The following is a 16109-nucleotide window of genomic DNA, read 5'->3' as shown; positions in this document are numbered from 1 at the left end:
ATTAGCCTGAGAACGTTTAGTTTATGAGCAAGTTGATGAGCAACACCCATTTAATCATTGGCCAATCATGAGAGAAACAGTTGGACCGATTGACTTTCTATCTCCTATCAAGAATGTTACTTTGTATTCAATACGTCTGACCAAAACCGGAAAAATAAACTGCAATGAACAGACTTCATTTTGGCACAAAAGAACAGATATTACAGACATCGATTCCTCGGTCATTCTATCAGGGTACCGTTGCCTTGATGTGCTAAGGCTTCTGACAAGCGACTGTTACAAGATACCTTCAGTCATTATTTTCCCTGTAATGGCGACACTATATCATTACTTGTAAGTCATTAAAGGTATACTGTCACCTGTTCCAATTTTGCCACAGTTACCATGGAAAGAGAAAATCTAACCAATCACAGATTTTAAGCGGGTGGCCGCTTTTTAAAAACAGCGCCCTCACACTGGCATTTTGAATACAAGGAACGCCCCTTTGACCATATATGGGCATATTTAGATTACAGGTGACTGTATACCTTTAACATCAAATCTGCATACCTAATCAATACTCATAAATACCCATTGCATGAATGAAATATTACAATGTGATGCCATGATTGACATCTGTGCCCTTTTACACATTAATCCTGTCATAGATCAAATTTTGTCTTATAGATTTCAACACATGTGAATAGTTTGCCTGTTTATTTCCTTATTTCCCTTTCAAAATACAGACAAGTGTAAATGACTGTAAAATCCAGCTTGAAATTTTTCAACCAGTGTTACGATTATTTGTGATTCTAAAACAAAGGCAATGTTCTCTCTTGAAATAAAGTAAGTAAATTGTCAATATTATACCTCTATTTATCTCTCTGTAGCAGAAAATTAATAAGCTACTTTGTAAACAAAAAATTACTGACAATTATTCAACCCTGCAATACATCTATTTACATGCAATATTGTTGCTATGATCACACAATTACAAATGAACTCAAATATTTAATCATAATCCCAATATTCATATTCAATAAAAGAACATTTAATGGAACAATTTATCCAACTTTCATATTTGCCAGAAATTGTCAGTATCACGTTTATTCATTAACAAAGTGTAATATTCAGTCACACTGCCTGAATGTTATGTTCACAGATTTCATTTTGTCTTACAGTGTAACAGCTATAGTAAAGAACGCTTTGTAAAATAAAAGAAAGATTCCACTTCAAGTCAGGAATGGTAAAATTTTGGTGAAAATCTGACTCAAGGCAGTGAAACTCTACCATAAAACATCAAATTACTTTCTACTATGTTACAACAGAGTGCTTTATTACATACATGTTTATGACACTTTTCCATGTACTAAAAAAGAGATGTGATTTTACAACGGTAAATTGGACTCATACACTAATAATCCTCACATCCAGGCTAATGAGACAAAACCCATATCAAAATTATTTTGTTACATATTTCATAACATATGTACAATGTATCTACCTCTAGAAACTCCACATTCTCAAATACTTATTGAGTTGCATTTGTAATGTTGTCAAACTCGGAAATGGACCGTTAGCATTAATTGTAGTTACGTCACAGAAATTGACTTGGTCAATGACTTGAATACTACTCTTAAGAGAAAAATATTCATGTGGAGGAATGATAAATCAAATTATCTTTTCACTTGAAGTAATTTTCATGTGTAGATTTTTGATGAGTGAAATGATGTCCAGAAACAGGCTGCAGGTCTCTGAGCATAAATTTACTAAAAACACTGGCAGTTGTTTACTTTAAGTAAACCGAGTAAGAATTTCTGGACTGAACTTTTCAAAAGCAATTACTTTTGAAGAAAAGACATACACTATAACCATGCAGTGTTTTTAACAACACACAATTCATGTGTCTGCATCAAGGGATCACTGTTTGTTTAAAAAACTTATCAGGATAGGTTGAGCAAAGGGTGACTTTTTGTTCCTTGACGAAGTCAAAGTTTACATCTTCCTATTGACATACTGCCTGAAAAGTAAAACAGCTGGTTTTAGGCAAAACTTGAGCTATATTTTTCCAAAACTCTACTGTTTGTACTTATTCAAGTGGCTTCAGTTTTGTGAAGGACTTTGGTTTCATAAACCATGGAGTCTGTCTATTACCTCCATGCATAAACTAACACTGTAACAGCGTATGGTTAATTTACAGATAATTTACAGATTTAAACTTTATTTTGATACTTGTAGGCTAAGTTATCTTTTTCTGTTTGTAAACCCCCCATTTTCCTCAATAAACTCTTCCAGTGATTTCAGTACATGCTGAGCATCATGGGCTGTCGCTGTGTGATCCTCCATCTTGGCTGTTTGTAACAATATGGCTCCATTTCCACAATTCTTCAAAAACAAGTATGACCTAGAATAAAATCAATACTTTGGTGAACAAGTCATCGTTGATGACACAGTCCCCACTTGTTAATGGTACTTTGATTACATGTCCTCAGAGAGGATAGAGTCCTCTTCATTAATTAGGTCTGTAATAAAAATACTTTGATACAGATGGCGCTCAATGGCCAAGAATGAGTTCCATGGTGATGAAAACATGAAACCAATGTAGGCCACCATCCTAAAGTTCAGAAAATGAGTCAACTAGGAATTAATCAACAGGATGTTGCAAAACATTTTTGCATACAATTCTAACACTTGACAGATTATCACTGGTACCATATTTGAGACATGCCCAAGTTTTGGCTAAGGACAGGAAAAATTGTAACAAAATGGCTGCCATGCAGCCATATTGGATCATATCAAGAAACAAATTGACATACATATGTATGACATAGGTTAATGTCCTTGTACCAACTTTGAATAAAATCGGTTGAGATATGCCTGAGAGTATTATGGCTCTGTTCATGAAAAATCGTAACAAAATGGCCGCAAGGCAGCCATATTGGATCGTATCACATAACAAATTGACATGCATATGTATGACATTAGTCAATCTCCTTGTACCAACTTTGAATAAAATCGGTTGAAACATATCTGAGTTATGGCTCTGTACATGAAAACATCGTAATAAAATGGCTGCCTAGCGGCCATATTGGATCGTATCACATAACAAATTGACGTATATATCTATGACATAGGTCAATGTCCTTGTACCAACTTTGAATAAAATCGGTTGAAACATGTTTGAGCTATGGCTCTGTATATGAACAAATTGTAATAAAATGGCCACACAGCAGCCATATTGGATCGTATCACAAAACAAATTGTCGTGCATATCTATGACATTAGTCAATGTCCTTGTACCAACTTTGAATAAAATCGGTTAAAACATGTCTGAATTATGGCTCTGTATATGAAAAAATTGTAATAAAATGGCCGTCTGGCGGCCATATTAGATCGTATCACAAAACAAATTGACGTGCATATCTATGACATTGGTCATTGTCCTTGTACCAACTTTGAATAAAATCGGCTGAAACATGTCTGAGTTATGGCTCTGTACATGAAAAAATCGTAATAAAATGGCCGCCTGGAGGCCATATTGGATCGTATCACAAAACAAATTGTCGTGCATATCTATGACATTGGTCAATGTCCTTGTACCAACTTTGAATAAAATTGGTTAAAACATGTCTGAATTATGGCTCTGTATATGAAAAAATTGTAATAAAATGGCCGTCTGGCGGCCATATTGGATCGTATCACAAAACAAATTGACGTGCATATCTATGACATTGGTCATTGTCCTTGTACCAACTTTGAATAAAATCGGCTGAAACATGTCTGAGTTATGGCCCTGTACATGAAAAAATCGTAATAAAATGGCCGCCTGGAGGCCATATTGGATCGTATCACAAAACAAATTGACGTGCATATCTATGACATTGGTCAATGTCCTTGTAGCAAGTTTGAATAAAATCGGTTGAAACATGTCTGAGTTATAGCTCTGTACATGAAAAAAATCATAATAAAATGGCCGTCTGGCGGCCATATTGGATTGTATCACAAAACAAATTGACGTGCATATCTATGACATTAGTCAATGTCCTTGTACCAACTTTGAATAAAATCGGTTGAAACATGTCTGAGTTATGGCTCTATACATGAAAAAATCGTAATAAAATGGCCGCCTGGCAGCCATATTGGATCGTATCACACAACAAATTGACGTGCATATCTATGACATTGGTCAATGTCCTTGTACCAACGTTGAATAAAATCGGTTGAAACATGTCTGAGTTATGGCTCTGTACATGAAAAAATCGTAATAAAATGGCCGCCTGGCGGCCATATTGGATTGTATCACAAAACAAATCGACGTGCATCTGTATGACATATGTAGTAATCCTTGTACCAAGTTTGAATGAAATCGCTTCTTGCATCTCTGAGATATCTGCGTGAACGGACGGACGCACGCACGGACGGACGGACGCACGCACGGACGCACGCACGGACATGACCAAACCTATAAGTCCCCCGGACGGTGTCCGTGGGGACTAATAAACTCAACCTTTAATTTTCACATTTAATCCTAACTACATTTGGCTCAGCTGTTGCTATCAGGTCAAGCTGGTTAAAAAAAAAAATGGTACAACAGGTATTATACCAGTACATTGATAGTGCAAATACTGCGATCTGATTAGTCGAGACGTAAAAATAACTGTGCTATATTTGCATTATAGCATGGTTGGAACAGGCACGAGCTCTCAGCTAGAGAATAATTTCCTTTTTGATATTTCACGCTATAATTTCAATAATAATGTTATGATATGATAGCAATAAACCACTTCAGCAATGGGTATACCACTTGATTTTGACCAGTTCACTCCATGTATGCATTCACTATCGCTTGTGCATATATGTCATTAACTGGTCAAAATCTCGTGGTATACCGTCGCTGGGTGTGATTTATTGCTTAATTACACAATGCCTTGTAACAGATTTGGCAATTTTACAACTCCTAAAAACTTGTATAATATAACATTACTTTCTCAGACTTGCATAAATACAGTGACTTTTACTAGTAGCTTGACCTAACAGTGTTATTGATTGTGTCCGTGACAATGATGATGTCACAGTCATCTTCTTGGTATCTCAGTTATTATGCTGTTTTTGAATCACTTGACCTCTGATCAGTTTGATAGATCATTCCTTTCTATTCTTAAGGACAGATATTTGGACTATCAAATTTGTACAATTCTTTACTGATCTACCACTTGTGTGGGTTCATTTTAAAGCCCTTGGAATAAGTTAATTTTTTCACCATCTTAGTTTACTTTTTCTCCATAGAGTTAACACAGGGATGGCAGCCATTTTGAATTTCAAATATCGGAAAATATTAATGGGTAATTTGTTTGTCCAGTACCAAAATTTGCACAGTGACCCCTGATTTTAACTCTCAATTTGTCAAGAAGTGGTTGAAAGCTTCATTGAGGAAAGTTTGAGCAAAAGTTTAAGTCTTTCAATTTCAAGGTGTAGACTACCTTACAGGTATACTGTCACCTGTTCCAATTTTACCACAGTTACCATGGAAAGAGAAAATCTAACCAATCACAGATTTTAAGCGGGTGGCCGCTTTTTAAAAACAGCGCCCTCACATGGGCATTTTGAATACAAAGGAGCACCTCTTTGATCATATATGGGCATATTTAGATTACAGGTGACTGTTTACCTTTAACATATTCATTCTGGCAATTTGAATTATAGGATGCTATTGTGCATCAGGTTTGCAACATACTTTTCCCTGTATACATGCATCATATTAACAAGCGACCTAGCGGCCGATATAGCTCCGCTGTGTTTATGTAGAGAATAACTATTTTTGACACATGTTGATGAAGAAGGTGGAAATCTTTGATAGCTCAATGCAGTGGCCAGAAAAGTGGCTAAAATAGCTGCAAAAATACACAATTGAAGATTTCATCATACTTTGAATATATCACATCGGATCATCCCTAAGAACATGTCAACCAAAGCTATCTGATGAGTAGTTTTTTGAGAATAAAATTTTCTGACCAAAAATGGCAACAATTGCCCCCAAAAATAAAAATTGCAGATTTCATCATAATTTCAAAAGATCAAATTCAGTTCATCTATAGAAACCTGTATACCAATTTCAAAGCTGTTAGACCAGTACTTTTTGAGAAACACATTTTTTGACCAAAAATAGAAAAAATTGCCCAAAAATTCAAAATTGCAGATTTCATCATAATTTCAATAAGTATCATTTAGTTCATCTGTGGAACCTGTTTACCAAATTTCAAACCTATCAGATGAGAAGTTCTGAAAATACACATTTTTTTGACCAAAAATGGCAAAAATTGCCCCAAAAATACAAAATCACAGATTTCATCAGAAATTCAATATATATACCTGTATACCAAATTTCAAAACTATCAGACCAGTTCTTTTTGAGAATACATTTTTTGACCAAAAATGGCAAAAATTGCCTTAAAAATGCAAATTTGCATATTTCTGCACAATTTGAACAAATCTGAAATAGATCATCCCTTGGGACCTATGTACCAAATATCAAAGCTATCTGACTAGTAGTTTTGAAGAAGAAGATTTTTAAAGATTTTTTTACCAAAAATGACAAAATTGCCTTAAAAATACAAATATGCAAATTTCACCACGATTTGAACAAATCTGACTGAAGTCACCCTAAGTAAACTGCATATCAAATTTCAAAGCAATCGGACAAGCGGTTTCAGAGAAGTTTTTTTTAACAAAAATACCAAAAAAATGCCCCAAAAATACAAATATGCAAATTTCACCACAATTTGAAAAAACTGAAGTGAGGTCAACCGAAATGAACTGTATAACATTTCAAAGCAATCGGACTTACGGTTTCAGAGGAGAAGGCAATTGTTGACTGACGACGGACGACGATGGATGACGACGGAAAATCAACCTATTTGATAAGCTCCGCATCACTGACAGCGGAGCTAAAAATATGAAAATCAGACAGAACTTCAGAAAAAGAAGTTCACATTTTACCTCACACTGCTGATGTCCCTTTTGCTCACTAGCTTTATTGTTCATGCGCTTGAGCCCAAAAGATTTGTTATAACTCACCTGTAGAGGGCGTAGTGGTCACTCTCCGCTTGGCGTATGAGTCTCTTCAGTGTGTTCATATCTTGGATAGCCCTCAGTTTGAAATTCTCAACAACTTGTCTGAGGTAGACAGGTCTATCTACATGTGAAGTGGACAGTGCCTTGGCCCAATCAAGACAAAAATCATTGCACTCTAGGCAGGAAAACAAATGAATTATAGTTACATCCCATGGTATCTAACTTAACATTACATTTATGTGCATCTTGACATGTCAATTTTGTGATGTTTATTGTTTATGAATTACTGCTGATCAAAAAGTCAAGGTAGGCATTGATCTGACATCACAGATGTGTTTTCATGTGTTTTCTTGACATTCAAAATAAGGTTTTTCATCCATAATAGGGATAGTTTTACAATTTGCCTTTTTTTCTCCAGAAAGTCAAACCTGAAAGTGTTCATAATGAAAATCATGAAAAGCTGAAGAAAATGGTCTATTGGTGATGAGATATTAAGCTGCCTTGATGATAATTTAAACTTTTGATATGATCCACTTCAGAATGTAAAAAACTTGTGACTTTATCCCACTTATGGAAATAACTGAGTGAAATAATTTCTGTATGAAATACCTTCACATTATAAAGGTACATCTTTTCAAAATTTTTGCCATATAAATTAATGTTATAAATCCTCATGGGTAGGCAGTTAGCTTGTATCAACAAGTTACATAGATCTTTCTACTTTTGTTTCAAAATCAGTCATACCCATCAGTTTTTCCTCTTTTCATTGACCAGATTGTTACATGTTAATCAGTAAGCCTCGAAAGCCAATATTGCCATACCTCATTGAATGGAAAAGAAACCACAATCTGATGAATTACTTTTTCAGTTCATCAGAATGGGATAAACAGAGGTTTCACCCTGTTCACCCCAAAGCCCTGTAAACATGTCCACAACCACCATCCATAACAATGGGTTTGGGCTGAACCATGGTGACGAAAGGGTTAAGCAAAATACAGCTACCGTAATCAAGAGAATACACCGTATCATCCAAAGCATCTACACTGAAATCATGATTCAAATATCTGTAAATCTTACATCTCATACAAGTGAAGCAGGAAGTTAAAATTGACACATAAGAACACTTCATTGAATCTTTCATACCTGTATTATCAAAATTCACAGCATCGCCCTCTATTTTCAGTGTAAATGTGGTTCTCCCTTCCGTTGGTTTCTGGGTCTTTGATGTGTCCCCAGAGTCAATATCAACCAGAGTTGTTGATGTACCTGACGTAGCAGTGTTTGAGTCAGACTCACTGCTGATCTGCCTCTGGTGTAGAACACCAGCCAGACTACAACAATTGCAGAATCTAGTGTAGAGGATTAAAAAATACACCCAGTAATAGTTAAGAGCATTGTGACAGTCTGCGACAGACTCTAATTCCTGTCTCAGCAGGTGTCAGGCATTAATGTTAAGATTTTATCTTCAAATATTCACTAAGAAATACATGTACATGCATTGCAACAAACAGAAACTGTCTTTTTGGCAATTAGGAATGTAGTTGATGACTTTAAATGGTCCTTTTTTCTGAATGAAAAGGCAAGTGTGATTGCTACAAAGATTTAAATTCTGTTTGGTACAACATGCATATGTACACTGCCTTTATCAAAGAACAAAATTAAAATATAACAATGATATTTCACTCTCAGGTAGCTACATTAAGGTAGTATGCCCCTCGAAAGTGAAAGACTTAAATTTTTGCTCTAACTTTCCTCAAGGAATCTTTCAATCATTCTCTTTCAAATTAACAATAAAAATCGGGGGTCATCGTGCAAATTTTGGTACTAGAGAAAAAAAAATAACTCAAGATTTACGGATATTTAAAATTCAAAATGGCCGCTATCCCTGCGTTAACTCTATAGAGAAAAATAAAACTTTTGAATGTCGAAAAACTAAGCCTGTGAAAAGTTTTCTTACATCAAGAGCTCTAAAATGAACCCCCCACAAGTGGTATATCAGGAAAGAAATGTAAAAGTTTGAGAGTCGGAATGTCTGTCCCTGAGGTGCTTTCTACCTTGATTCTGTTTCCTGTGATGTTGAAAAGTAAACAAACATGTAAATGTACATTTCTGAGCTAAGTTTCTGACACAGTATACAATATTTTTTCCAATATAAAACAAACTAAGTTAAAGAAAGGTACATGAACATCATTTGTCTTACTTTTGTATATCTTTCTTGCAAGTGTCATCTGCTCCCTGAATATCCACTTTGTAATCCATCATGGCCTGAAATTACAGAATCAAAATATTAAGGTAGTATGCGCCTTGAAAATGAAAGACCCATGCATTTGCTTAAACTTTCCTCAAGCAAACCTTTTTTCAAAATCGAGAATAAGAATTGGGGTCACTTTGCAAATTTCTGTATGAGGGAAACAAATTGCAAAATATTTAAGGGATAAAGTACCCCTCCTGGCTCATAATAGATGAACGCAAACTTTGCATGACATAATAATGTATGAGGTGAAGCCAAGTACATTATGAAGTGCAAAGTTTGCTTGAGTCTATTATGGGGCAGGAGGGGGTACATTATTGCTATTATTTTATAATTTTGGCGATGCAAGTGAAGTTGTAGATGTATAAAACATCTAGGGCTACAGTACAGGATAATCGGATACATTATCAGTAATAATCTAGGGGTATCACATCACAATATCAACGGTATTGACAAAGCTATAATATATCTACCAATACATGTATTTGAAATTAAAAATGGCTGACATCCTGGTGTTATCTATAAGGGGAAAATAAAACTCTGGATTCCTGTATGAGGTCATCAACATACAACATACAACAACATGAAAGGAAGCAAAATGGATATCTAAAATACAGTGATTTCCAACCATTTACACGTAAGCAAACACTACCCAAGGATACTTACAGCATGAATGAGATACGGTATACCATTTTGTAATTTTTGAACACTTCTACAGATGTACTCCACTGCACTGGAATACCAGCTGGACAAATATTCCTGAATTTGACCAATCTCTGTCAGCTGGAGATAATAGGAAGAAGCAAAATAATATCATTTCATTAAAGAGGAAATGGAAGTGGGGACTTTTCCTACAGAATAGGTAATATAACTGGTACCAGTGCTTTATCAATTTGATATCAAAGTTTGGTAAAAGCTTGGTGCTTACTCTCAGTCTGGAAAAATTGTATCTCTGTTGAGATCATGGAATGAACATGGAATGCTGTTGCCTAGTTGCAGCATTTATTCTTCAAGGTAATATATGTGAGTTACTTATGATGTGAATTCAGATAAGATCATTTGAACATAGACAGTGAAGCTACAAATTGAGTATGCAAGTAGGAAATGGTGTGCCTTCTACGACGTTACTGTGCTACTAAATAAAGAAAGTTCTCTTTGAAACAAGAAATTTTACATTTTCTGGTATGAGATTGGTATGTCCCAAATTGACCAGAAGAGATCAGAAATATGGTCAGTCAGAGGGCAAACTGGTAGGACCTCTGGGTGTGGAGTTACCTAGACTCTCTCACAGGCGTTTGGTGTGGCAGTTGAAATGTTGCCATTTTTCGCCCTTGACAATTCAAGTTCAGTGTAAGCCAACTAGAGTGAGTTGATGTAGCCAGGCCTGGCCAGACCAATAAAGGGAAGTTCACCAAGGATGATTTTTACGTATGTGCTAGCTTTGTGGTCACTTACCCCGGAAAGGCTATTTTTGCCATTTATTACTTGCAAGATTTTTTACAAAAAAACGATAGAAATAGTACAGGAAGTTGCCCATGTAATTTGAATCATGGGAAAAAGCGCCAAGCTTGGAGCTTGCATAATGTGATATGGAAGGGACCATTTTCCCATGGGTATGGCATTGTCCACTCACCCATGCTTAAACCAGGCTCTGCGTATTTACATAATTTTTGTTTATACTGAGTATCCTTGCATAAACAATGAATCACTTATAATAAACTTTCCACTGTCAGATTTTGTGTTGCTTTTTACTACTGTGTTACTGTGAGTGGACGGACAATGTGGGGGCCATACCCATGGGAAAATGGTCCCTTCCATATCACATTATCCAAGCTCCAAGTTTGGAGCTTTTTTCCCATGATTCAAATTACATGGGCAACTTCCTGTACTTTTTTATCGTTTTTTGTAAAATATCCTGGGAGTTATAAATGGTGAAAATAGTTTTTCCTGGGTAAATGACCACAGAGCTTCCACATATGTAAAAATCATCCTTGGTGAACTTCCCCTGACCATTAAGGGCATGTCAATGTAAGGCATAAATTAGAAGCTGTGTTGTGAAGTTGGGGATGTCAGAGAGTCTAGGAGTTATCTTGCTTTGAAGAAACAGATATCCACAATACATATATGATATTGAAACTTACATTGGCATCCACAAGAGGTAAAAGACCATGGCTAAATACATCCAACTCTGATCTGAATGTTTGGAAATGTCAAGGATAGCAAATCCTACGGCAGGTTCATGGTACCTTGATTCTAAGTGACACAGACAACACTTCACACTATCAAAAAATATCATCAATTCTTTACAATTACAGTTAAAATGTCAAAAAATATCAACCTAACAAGTTTAAAATTTTTTTTTCCTTTTGATGCATACAAAAATTAAATTTAAATCATATGTCTTCCATAATTAGCTTTTAGTATAACTGTACTTTCTGAATATTCAAAATTGCTTAAATATATTTTTGAAGAATTTTTGAAGGAATTTGGGTTTTCTGCATAGTTTTACACTCATCTTCAGCAAGTTCCATGCTAAATTTCATCAACAGAGGGCTGTGGTTTGTATGACGAAAACAATTTTGTTTCATTCTTTTAGAAATTGGATAAATAGATACAAATGTTCACTTCATAGAAAGTGCCATACATTTTCTGGTTCTGATGTATATTTCTTAGAAATTAATGGTTGAGTTCTGAATCAAAGGATATAGATCTAAGACAGAATCTTCATTAGTAATCAAACAAACAACGTATTCCCTGGATGTCATTCCACCACTGTCTCCTTCCATTCTCAAAGTTTCATCTCTGGGTTGCCGCAGTAAACAATAGTAACAATAGGACATGGCATCGTGTGTTCTGAACAAAAGAAAAAAATGTCTGGATATTAAGGCGATACCGAAGGATTCAAATTGCTAAGCAACGGTTGCTAAGGGTAATTTCCAAAATCAATCAAAATACGAAGTTTTCATGGTTTTCTTTGCATAATAAAGATTTACAGAACCATACGATTCCAAAAGACGCAGGTTTGTCGCGCGATTGGTCAGTGACGTCACACATATACAAATTTTCACAACTCTACTTTAAAACGTTTCAGCTCCTACAAATTTGCACCAAATTTTCCAAAATTTCAGAATGTAACACATGAGATACCTGTTTAGAGCCCCTAGCATGGATTTGGTTATCTGTTCAAGTACAAACGATTTTTGAATAGGGATATATCTACTGTGTCATTTTGTTAAATTTCAAAGGGTTTAACGGCAGTATCTCATAAATGGCACAGAATTTTTAGAAATGCTGCTTATCTATATTCTCATGTATGACTTCAATAATCCTACCAAAAGTCAGCTAAATTGGTTTACAATTGAGAGCGTTGAAAGATTTTGAGTATTTTCAAAATACCGGGAGTCGAAAATCCATAGAAAACAACAGAACGGTAAGATTTTGCACGTACAAAAGTGCGTGTTTGGAATGTTGCCAGCGATAGCAACAACCGCGCGCTTTGAATCCTTCGGTATTGCCTTAACACGCCCTAATATTTGTGAACAGAATGATGTAAGGAACTGTTCATGACTATTGCGATGCTGCTCAACACACAAAAGGGCATATTACACTATTTGCGGAATTTTAATTATGCATTTGGGTATGAGTGCGAAACGATAAGTTGGATAACTTCCCTACATACAGCAAGACACTCTGGATTGTGTTTTTAGGATGGTAATACCAAATGTTTGAAACATGATGAATATGATGTTGAGAAGAAGTCTTAATACATGTACTTAATTAGTACACTGTAATATAATTTCTTGGTAAATCTATTTCATTTATTGATTTATTTTGACAGACAATTGAAGAAGTATTTTGTATTTTTTGAAATGTGAAGAATATGACAAATAAATAAACAAACAAACATATACATGTACAGGACATTCACTTCAAAGACTTCTGAAAATAATAATGCAGCTTTAGATGCACACAATATGACATTTTAATCTTATTGGATTTCCTTGCTGGAGTATTACCTTGACACACAACATCACTCTATGGGACAATTATTCAGGAAATAAAAATTTTCCCGATACAAAGTTTTGGCTTGACTTTTATCTTCTTACCCGAGGCCTATTTCCATTGCTGCAATATTACCACTACCGCTGTAGACAGTTCCTCTTGATAGCCTCTTTGCTATTGTACTTCTCAGCTCAGTTTCATTTTCAGCTGGCAAGTCTGTGGCAATCACAGATATACTGAAATTGGGCAAAATAAACTGCAGTGTTTATATGGCAAGAATCAGTTACAGAATGCTTATTTTATATAGGTAAAGTATGTACTCTCACCCTTTTCAGATGAAGACAGTAAAAATTGACATAAGATCAGGTTTCCCATAAGATTGCTTGTGATCCAAGCTATTGAGCCAAGCCAATGAAATTCATCCCCTTTATGTATGCCTTGGTAAACCACATCAGCTAAACTCTTTGAATTTTTTTACCTTGAAATAGTCAATGTCTGTTAAAATAACTTACATTGATACGCTAAGTTAGTTAAAATAGGCTATATGCAAATGCAAATGTTTTGCTGGTTTTTAAACTAACTTGACCTGATAGCGACTGATGAGCCCAGCAGAAAGAATACAACCAATATTAACCTTCATTATTTATTAATCACTTAATGAGGATCTATATTTGATAGACAAATACAAAGAATCATGGACAAAAGTTACACATATTACTGAAATATGCCTTGCTGCAGTGTTTGTTGTGATGTTCCAAAACCTATTTTGTCATCATTGATTGATTTCAGTTTGCACTATTAACTTACATATTTTCCATAATATCACAATAAGTGAATATAAACGTCACAGTGTTTAAACGTAATGCTGACAAATCTGCTGGTCCTCGCATATTTCTTATACATAACCCTTCTCAGGTACTAGATGTGTGGGCTGTGTCACTGACAATCAAACATATTTTGAACAACATCCTATCTCACTCCGATTGAAGTTGAGAAGACTTGTGTTTACAAACATTTATGTTTATCAACAAAAAAATCGCCCACGCGCAGCGCGACGACCACTGCGCTTTAATGCCAAGTACAATTTCTTGTTGTAAAAGTGTGTTGGGATGCAAAGTATTCAGCCTGTCAACTTAGCCTGTGCATGTGTAAACTGCATTGTTATTGTTGGTGAGTACATCCTGGTCAGGACTAGCATTCAAATGTAAACAATAACAGTACATTACACACATATACAGTTGAGAGTAGGACAAGAATTTTGCAACTGACATGCAAAACAAAAATCGAGAAAAAAATCATCAAAAGTTACAGCTGCTTGTCCTTGAAATTCAACTTTACAAACCTTAAATCACTGTTGGCTACAGCTTCCTTTTGAAGGAAATCTGCCACTGAACTTCCCTCAGGCCCTTCATTAGTGGGGCTTGTTGTTGGACTTGGCCTGTTAACAATCAATCATTACATTACAATTAAACATGGTACAGTACATGAATGAATTGCCAAGCAAATATATCATTAGTCATTGACACTGTAAAATATTAAACATCATTCATTCATTCATCAACAACATATGATATTTACGATTTGTAATGGTGTACTGCATTTACAATTTCTATACACTGGTCTCATTGCATACAAGTGTGTATGAACATCTACTCCACCATGGAAAGAGGCATACACTAAGACAGCAAAGTATAGTATTGTTTATTTGTATGCTGATGAGAAGTTTTGGTTATTTATTTTTATTTACATATTTATTTTGATTTCTGGTAAGACTACGTTCATAATAAGGCATGCTGCAATTCTCCAAAAGTCAAGGGGAATGTGTTCCTTGATATACGAATGGGAAAAGTACTTGGACATATTAACTGGGCATTTGATAGGTAAATTATAATGATAGTATTGTCAATATTATACAACAAGCATCAGAGTCTATGATTCAATGAGTGTTGCCATTCCATATTTGAAGTCCTGAATATCACCTCCACATAAAATATACATAATATTTTACATGCACTCTACAAAGGTATTAACATTAAAAGATATGCGCATTCAGGTATATTTCATATTTTTTTCAATTTTTGGCATTTGGGTCCTGGAGTCTCGAGCTCACTCTCTATTGACCCATTAAAATGGCAGACCATCATGGTATAAGTATTTTGTTGATTCTTGGCCTGTATTCTCAAAGTGGCCTCATCAGATAATTCACTCAGTATTTATAGATATTACTGTACTTTCTGTCATTTGTCATGGCTATATGGCACACCTAGAAGTTGAACAACACTGGGAACCAGCAATCAGCATGAACCGATTCTGAACAAGTAATTCTGTCCAGGAGTTCTGTACCGCGATCTTACCTATTTGCATGGTAGGTGTAAAGAGCAAAGTATTTGTAATTATTATTCTGTGATTCTTCTACACTCTCCGTGTCATTTGAGTCTTCGTCAGGGCCAAGAAGCGACGCCTTTTTCTCATCTTCTTGAAGTGATGATGCTCCTTCGATCTCTTCGAAATCCGCCATACTGACGAGTGAACGATATGTATGAGGTCAAAGTTCAAAGATCACTGTGTGACGTCATCTACAGGACTTCGACATTGTTTTAGTGCCCCCAGAGAAAAGCAACGCTGCGGAACATGGGAATGCTGCGAATGCTGCTATCTTTCCACCTCGTCTACCATTTCTCAGAGCCTGAGTGCCGTTACAATGGAGATATAACGTTTGACGAGAAATAAGCTGACAACATCATCTTTCACGCGACACTGGCGCGTACAAATTTTGAGAGAAACGCGCGAAGCTGCAACTTCACAG

General features: G+C 35.5%; 1 protein-coding gene across 1 annotated transcript; it reads right to left on the bottom strand.

Annotated features, from left to right (window-relative positions):
- Nucleotides 1–679: 679 nt before the first annotated feature.
- On the bottom strand, nucleotides 680–15951 carry LOC139151360 (protein Njmu-R1-like). The gene is made up of 10 exons (XM_070724066.1): nucleotides 15658–15951; nucleotides 14646–14741; nucleotides 13408–13539; nucleotides 12008–12154; nucleotides 11443–11500; nucleotides 9968–10084; nucleotides 9251–9315; nucleotides 8194–8399; nucleotides 7054–7225; nucleotides 680–2383 (listed from the first exon to the last, which is right to left on the bottom strand). The coding sequence occupies exons 1-10, from the start codon at nucleotides 15819–15821 to the stop codon at nucleotides 2224–2226; spliced, it is 1317 nt and encodes a 438-aa protein (XP_070580167.1). The 5' UTR covers nucleotides 15822–15951; the 3' UTR covers nucleotides 680–2223.
- Nucleotides 15952–16109: the final 158 nt, after the last annotated feature.

This window comes from Ptychodera flava, chromosome 15 (genome assembly GCF_041260155.1).
Source record: "Ptychodera flava strain L36383 chromosome 15, AS_Pfla_20210202, whole genome shotgun sequence".
In the NCBI taxonomy this organism is placed as follows: Eukaryota; Metazoa; Hemichordata; class Enteropneusta; family Ptychoderidae; genus Ptychodera; species Ptychodera flava.
This window is presented reverse-complemented; position numbering and strand designations above follow the sequence as displayed.

Bases quoted from the DNA above. Each gene is read 5' to 3' on its own strand.
- LOC139151360 (XM_070724066.1), bottom strand. From the start codon at position 15,821: ATGGCGGATTTCGAAGAGATCGAAGGAGCATCATCACTTCAAGAAGAT. The intron at 8,400-9,250 runs GTAAGACAAATG...CCTCTACACTAG, and splicing joins TGCAAGAAAGATATACAAAA to ATTCTGCAATTGTTGTAGTC. The intron at 7,226-8,193 runs GTATGAAAGATT...TTTCCTGCCTAG, and splicing joins TGTGAATTTTGATAATACAG to AGTGCAATGATTTTTGTCTT.